Source organism: Heloderma suspectum, chromosome 6 (assembly GCF_057233095.1).
Source record: "Heloderma suspectum isolate Gila_16-S chromosome 6, 16-S_ref, whole genome shotgun sequence".
Classification (NCBI taxonomy): Eukaryota; Metazoa; Chordata; class Lepidosauria; order Squamata; family Helodermatidae; genus Heloderma; species Heloderma suspectum.
The window spans coordinates 102959605-102966716 of NC_139463.1; the positions used below are offsets into that span (position 1 = coordinate 102959605).

The 7112-nt window shown below is 46.9% G+C and overlaps 1 protein-coding gene across 2 annotated transcripts in view; it reads left to right on the plus strand.

Annotated features, from left to right (window-relative positions):
- Positions 1-6419, plus strand: part of LOC146342188 (serine/threonine-protein kinase NLK2-like) — a 15177-nt gene extending 8758 nt beyond the window's left edge. Inside the window, exons 9-12 of one of the 2 annotated variants that reach the window (XR_014783921.1) lie at positions 2302-2500; positions 4212-4305; positions 4449-5140; positions 5840-6419. Coding sequence is in view for 1 of the 2 variants with exons in the window: in XM_084805837.1 (XP_084661963.1) it covers positions 2302-2500; positions 4212-4305; positions 4449-4497 (342 nt within the window). In the remaining variant the exon portion in view is untranslated. Of the gene's footprint in view, positions 1-2301; positions 2501-4211; positions 4306-4448 lie in introns of both variants that reach the window. The other variant, XM_084805837.1, reaches the window with a different exon arrangement.
- The last annotated feature ends 693 nt before the right edge of the window (positions 6420-7112 follow it).

The following is a 7112-nucleotide window of genomic DNA, read 5'->3' on the forward strand; positions in this document are numbered from 1 at the left end:
CCTGAGTTTCTGCACCGCTGTGTATTGCTACCTTGAGCGCCTTGCAGGAAAGGTGGATTATAAAAGTAATAAAATAATTGAAAATGTCTTAAAAAAATTAATTACACAATGTCTGGCCACTGCTCTGCCTCTGCTGAAGGTGGCCTAACAGACAGTTTTAGAGATAATGGAGCCCCCCACCCACCCTCACCTTGAGGATAGAGCTGTGTGTATTCTGCCATTCCATAATTGCACAGTGTACCACAAGGTACATGCATAGCCTTTGTGTTCTAACTCCCATTTGCACATAATGAGAAGCTGCCGTGGGTGAATTTCCTGAGGGGCTTCTCATTGTGGTGGCCACCATCATTTTAAGTATTTGGGGTGCAGTGGGGTGCACCGTAGCTTCTCATTGCGTGCGAACCCAGCGAGGGTGGGTTGCTGGAGTGGTTGGAAAGCTACCTGCAACCCTAAAACAGCCCATGGGTTCTGGGTGACTTGTCAACCGCCCCAAGAATCCACCTAACGAGAAACCGCAGTGGCAGGGGCTTGGATTGCCAATATGGCACCCATGGGCACCACAACCCTCTGTGGCTAACAGCCAGGCCGTCACTCAGGCAGACCTGAGCCTCAGAAACTCAACTTCAGTACAGGCTTCTTTAGTATGACTTTAACTCAAGTCTTCCCCAAAATGCTCCCCCAATGTGTTGGACTACAGTGCCCATCAGCCCCAGCCAGCATGGTCAGTGGTCATGCTGGCTAGGGGTAATGGGTATTGCAGGAGGACACCAGTTTGGGGAAGGCTTTGTTAACTAATTGAGATTTAATCCTCAAGAAAAGTACCATTTTAAGATGGCTGTTAGTATAATTTTGTAATATGGTATAATTTTAGAACAAGACGCTTTGCATTTGAATCGAGAGCAGAGCTTAGATGAGTATTGGTGAACCAAGTTTGCTTTTCAAGTCTCAGGTTTGCATGTGAATTCAAGTTTCAGATCTTTGAACCCTCACCTGAATGCTTTTGTGCTTTTGTGGTGCATTTCTTCAAATTCTGGTGACAGGAGTCAACTTTTTATTTGAACCAAACAGGTGTCTTTTGCAAATATCCATTCTCCCATTTCTGTTCTCTCCTCGTTGTTGAAATATCAGACCAACCTTCCCCAACCTGGTGTCCTTCAGATATGTTGGACTAGAACTCCCATCATTCCTACAGTCTAACACATCTGGAGGGCATTAGGCTGGGAAAAGCTGCTGGAAATAAATGCCTCCTCTAAGGCTGTTCTGACTTTCCTTCTAAAAACAAGGAAAGTTTGCTTTTTTCCCCTTCCAGAAGTACTGCTGTATTCATTTGCATACGTATGTAGATTTAATGAATCAACTAAAGCTGCAACTGTAAACACACTTACGAGGAAGCCAGCCTTGTCTTTAACAGCTTGCCTTGTCAGTGTAGGTGACCAGGGATTTCATGCAGGGGAGTGAGTGCACTGAGAGAGGAGAGGTGGATCTTTCTTCATTCCTCCTCAGCCATTCTGCTTGATTTCTGTGCTGGTTCTGGAGGAAGAGAAACCCATGCCTCAGCTCCATCCCCCCTCCCCCAGCTCTGTCTGTGTGGAAACACAGACTGCTAGCCTCTTAGGTTAACTGAAGGCAATTAACATTTGTGAGTTTGTTTAGTAGGCTGGGAATCCCCTTTGAACACACACACTTGGTCCCACTGAGTTCAGTGGCACTTGGTCATGAGCCTTCAGTGTGGTGGCCCCATTCCTATGGAACTCCTTGCCTTTGGAGGTCAGGCAGACACCAACATTGTGCTGTTTCCGGCACCGCCTGAATAAGTATTTATTTCAGAAAACCTTCCTTGATTGACCAGCCATGGTTTTATCAGAATTCAGTTTCTTTTTAAAAATAGTAATTATTTTAACATGGTGGTTTATCCTTTTACCCTATTTTGTATTGTTCACCCTATTTTAACATGGTGGTTTATCCTTTTACCCTATTTTGTATTGCTCTGGAATCTGTCCAGATGTGGAGTGGTATACAGAAGTTGTAAATAAATATAGGATTATGGCCTAAAACCTATTGACTGAGGTTCCTTTAACTGGGTGACCAATGGAGGCTGGTGGCTCTGATGTCAGTGGGGCGGTGAACCTCGGCTGGCTCCTTTAGAGATCTGACTACAACCTGGAGCAGATTCACCACTCCACTGACATTGGAGCCACCAGCCTCTGCTGTGGATGACAGCCCTACGGTGTCCATGTACGCTGAGCCAGAGCACTTGTTTCTCACCTGGTGTGAGTCTGAACCTCCTCCTCTTGCCTGCAGGCCAAACGGATCTCCGCCAAGGACGCGCTGTCTCACCCCTACTTGGACGAGGGCCGGCTGCGATACCACACCTGCATGTGCACCTGTTGCTTTTCCGTCTCCTCGGGCCGTGTCTACACCAGTGACTTTGAGCCCCGGGCTGATCCCAAGTTTGATGGCTCTTATGAGAAGAACCTCACCTCCGTCTGGCAGGTCAAAGGTAGCCGACCTTGTCCTAACCGGAGCTCCTTGCAGGGACCTCTGGGAGCTCAAATGGCTCCACTCTCAATTTACTTCTTGATTTATTAATTGACATGTCTGTCCCGCCTTCCTGCGCCAAGCACCTGATGCAGTTGATGATGAGAAAACATGCAGTTGCAATGCAAGGAAAGACATGCAACTACAACATAAGAAAATGCAATAAAAATAAAATACACATAATTTATTAAAAAAAACAGAAAACACACACAGATAAAATGAGCAGGTTGAAAGCAAGAGCAGTGACAAATTTCAGCCTACAAATTCAGGTTAAAGTAACCCCATGGGGGATTGTCTTAGATCTTCTTAGCAGCTTCCTGTTTAGTGCGTCCTACCAGTATATACTATAGTGATGGATACTCAATGGATGCTGCAGTCCTAAACACACTTCCTAGGGGGTAAACCCCCACTGGAGACAGTAGGACTTACTTCCAAGGAAATACGCACAGGATTATTATTTAGTACTGGCAAAGGTGGTGGTACTTTATTTTTTATTAATTTTATCATGCATCCACCCTTATAATACAATAAAATCTCTAAGAGAGCAATCCTGTGGTCCCTGGGCGAGCGTCCCAGAGACCACAGAATGGCTCAGGTTATGCCCTCCAAGGCTGGAGACAGCACTCCGACCTTGGAAGGGAGAGTTGGAGATCCGACTCCCCCAACCCCTTGGAGTCAGCACAGAGAGAACCGCACGTCTGGTCTTCTATTATGTGTGCTCTTGTTTTATCATGTGTGCCTTTTTGTTGCCTTTATTTTTTAACTTTATTTAAAAATAAAATAAACTTTTCATAGAATTAAAACTACAAGAACAAATAACAGGGTTAAAACAGCAGAGGCAATAAAACAGCATCACAGGGGCAGAGTAAAACTGAATTCAGTTACTGTTTTAAAAGGCCTGAGAAAATACAAAAAAGGCTTTTGTCTGGAAGAACACATGAGTAGGCACCAGGTGAACTTTCCTGGGGAGAGAGTGTTCCGGAGACAAGGCACTAGAGCCAAATAGGCTCTCTCACCAGCTGCCGTCCGCCGCCCGCGTCCCTTCAGAAGTCACCTGAGGAGAAAGGCCTCTGACATAGGAACACAGGAAGCTGACTTATACTGAGTCACACGTCCATCTAACCCAGTATTGTCGATACTGACTGGCAGTGGTTCTCCAGGGTTTGAGGCAGGATTCTTCCCTCACCCTACCTGGAGATGCCAGAGATTGAACCTGGGACCTTCTGCCTGCAAAGCAGGTGCTGTACCACTGAGCTACGGAAGGTACGTGTGGGAAAAGGCGGCCTTTTGGGTGCCCAGGTGCCTAGGCTTGTGGGGCTCAAAAGGTAAGCACCACAGCTCAGAAACAGACCAAATGGCTGCAAAGCCATTTCAAAACTGGCACGGTGTGTTCTCTTCAGTTGGCCCCAGTTAGGAGCCTAAGCAGCTGCATTCCAGAAATTTCCAAGATGTCTTCAAAGGGTAGGAAGGGGTAAAATCTCCCTCTCCCACTTCATGTAGGTCTAAGATTGTCCAAACCAGCCTATTAAACAGCCCTCCCAAATAGGAATAAAAGCTGAAGATGAGGGAAGAAAATACCATGGGATGGAGGTGGGCAGGGTGAGAAGGATAGAAAAATGGGGGAACTGTGTAACCGAAGAGTGGAAGGATTGAAAGGCCCCCTTCTTTTTCAGAACTGGTGCACAGATTTATCTTGGACCAGCAGCGGGGGAAACGGGTCCCACTTTGTATCAACCCCCAGTCGGCTGCCTTCAAAACCTTCATCCGGTGAGTGCGAGATGCTGCTCCCTGGTTGCGCAGCTGGAATTCCTCACAGCCTGAAAATTTCTGCCATTTTATCAGTGGCTTTCTCGCTATGTCTGTGGAGGCGTGGTTTTAAAACTGTTTTCCCGCTCTCTCCTCCTTGACAGTTCCACAGCGTGGCACTCCTCCAAAGTCTCCAAAAAGGAAGAGAGATGAAGGTACCCGTTGGACTGATGGGGGGAAAACGGAAGGAGGAGGGAAAGAGGGAAGAGCACATGAGGCGGCCTCCTTGATGGGAGACGGAGAAAAAGGCGAAAAGAAGAAAAAGAGAGCCACTCTTCTTAATCCTGCACTCTTGAATATTTTGACTCATGGACAGACATTTGGGGTGGGGAAATGTCTGTGTCTTTTTTATTGTTAATATTTGTGGGGGGGAGGGTTGGGAAGGGATTGTTTTTGCATTGATGGATGTCTTTTCCCCTCCACCTTTACTGGTCTGCACTGGAAAACCCTTTAGGTTGTAGGTATCCTTCTTGTGCTACTCTTCTCATTCACATTACCCCCCCCCCCCAATCTGCACTGTTTCCTGTCACGGCTGTATTTTCCCTCATTTCCCTGAGATATCCTTTCCTCCATAATCCTGTGTGTGGGGTTGCGTCTTGCCATCCACAAAGGGTAGCAACTTTGGAGTGAAGAGAGTTTGCTTTCATGAAAATTCATTCCGACCATTTCTTTCTGGTCCATCCAACACAACCTCCCATCTCCCCACTTTAAGTCTTAGAATCAATTAATGCCCCTCTTCCTCCCTTGGCTCTGTGTGTCTCCTCTCCACAAGACACCCTCACCCAAATGAATGGTAGCTTTTCCTAGTTCCCCTAGATGCTGCAAAAGGAGACTTGTGAGGGTGGGGGAGGAGCCCAATTTCTGGGCCTATATGCATTCAGCCTCAGTGACCAGACACGTTAGGAACATAGGAAGCTGCCTTAAACTGAAACAGACCACTGGTCCACCTAGCTCAGTATTGTCGACGTTGACTGGCAGCAGCTCTCCAGCATTTCAGGCAGGAGGTTTTCCAGCCGTACCTGGAGATGCCAGGGATCGAACCTGGGACTTCCTGCATGCCAAGCGCGGGTTCTGCCACTGAGCCACGGCCCCTCCCAGCTAAATGTTTGTTCCCTCCTCCACAATTGCTCAGGTTGTATTTTCTGCCAGTCCTTACAACCGTAAAAGAGAACTAAATTGAATAGCAACAGCGAAAACCACTGTGGGAGGTGGCAATCTGAACTTTGTGTGGTGGGGTGTGTAACACTTTCCTTGACCACTGCTTTTGTGCTCCGAAATACCTCCCCCTTCCGTAGAACTGCAGGGAGAAAACTGGCTGAGGAGGGCAAACCCATCGCCACTTTTCTGCTCAAATTTGCCATCTCCCAAGGTGGCCCTTAAAAAAAAGCACTGTTGGGTTTTCATTCAGTTAAGGTGCAATCCTGTGCATGTTTAGACAGAAAAAAGGCCTACCATTCCCAGCATGCCCCAGCCTGGAACATGCTGGGAATGGTAGGTCTTTTTTCTGTATAAACATGGATAGGATTGACACTTAGGCCTTTATTCTGCCAGTGGAATACCTGAAAGCATTCTCTCCCCACCACCCTGTCTTCAGACACCCCTCACCCCACAGCCAGACAAATTTCCCCATTCTTCTTAGCATTCCCTTATTAAATGTTTATCCCTCTATTATTTTCATGCCCCTTCAAAAGAAATCTACCTCTTTTCTCCTAATGGTTATTTTTTGTTATTATACACTAATTTTTTGTTATTAATTTGTTTGAATGTTTTCCTGGTGTGTGTTTTTTATTCATATTTTTGCTGGTGGGTGTTTCATTTTTGTGTTTGTTTTGTTGTCAGTTTCCTTTATTAATTTATGTTCACAGCAGTTTTTATATACTCGTTTGAATCCTGAGCGTGCGCACGTGTGTGTGTGTGTGTAAATATTTCCCCCCTCCCTGAAAAAGAAAAAAACAAAAACACCCCCCCCCCCCAATCAACAACCTGAAAACTTGAACTGTCTTGGCTGTAATAATTCCCCCCCTAATTTAATTGTGCTCCATGGTAGCTGAAATAAATTTATGCTGTGTATTTTTCTCCTGTGAAGTTCTTTTTTCCCCATTCTTTCTCTGGGACGTGAGGCGCATGGGCAGCATATTGTACAGCCACAATCTCTCTTTCGGCACTGAAGTGGCAGCTGCCTCTCTAGATGGCTGTGTACCTGTATAGATGAGACCGATCGCAGGAAGTGCCCTTCCGTGAGCTCCCAGCCTCTAGGGCGTGCTCAGGAAGTGATGTGTCGGGGCTGCGTCTTCACCACATCCTTTTTTCCACTGTTGTTAGCGATGACCCAACCTTCCCTTTGTTGTGGAGCTCCCCTGAGGCAGTGCCACACAATGCATTTTGGGATGCAAAACCCAAGGAATCCAGCGCTGACTAAGATACCTGAGGTGAGATTTTTTTTTCACTCCCTCCCCTTTCCCTCCACCACCACAGTCAGTCTTTACTAGGAGCCAGGTTGCTGCCATGGGCCTGCCTTCTGTCTCGAACTAGCCTGCCTCTGCTCAGAAATGGCACTCTCTAGACCAGGGGTGCCAAACCTCAGGGTGAGGGTCACATCCGACCCTCCTGGGATTCCAGTCTGGTGCTCTAGGGTCCTATAGCCACACCTCCTTCCTCTGATCCCACCCCCTTTCTCCCAACCACCGATTGTTTGGTGGTATCTTGCCTTCTCTTCAGTGCTCCCCGGTTCTAAAAGGTTGAAATGCCTCTCCTAGGGCTTAGTTACT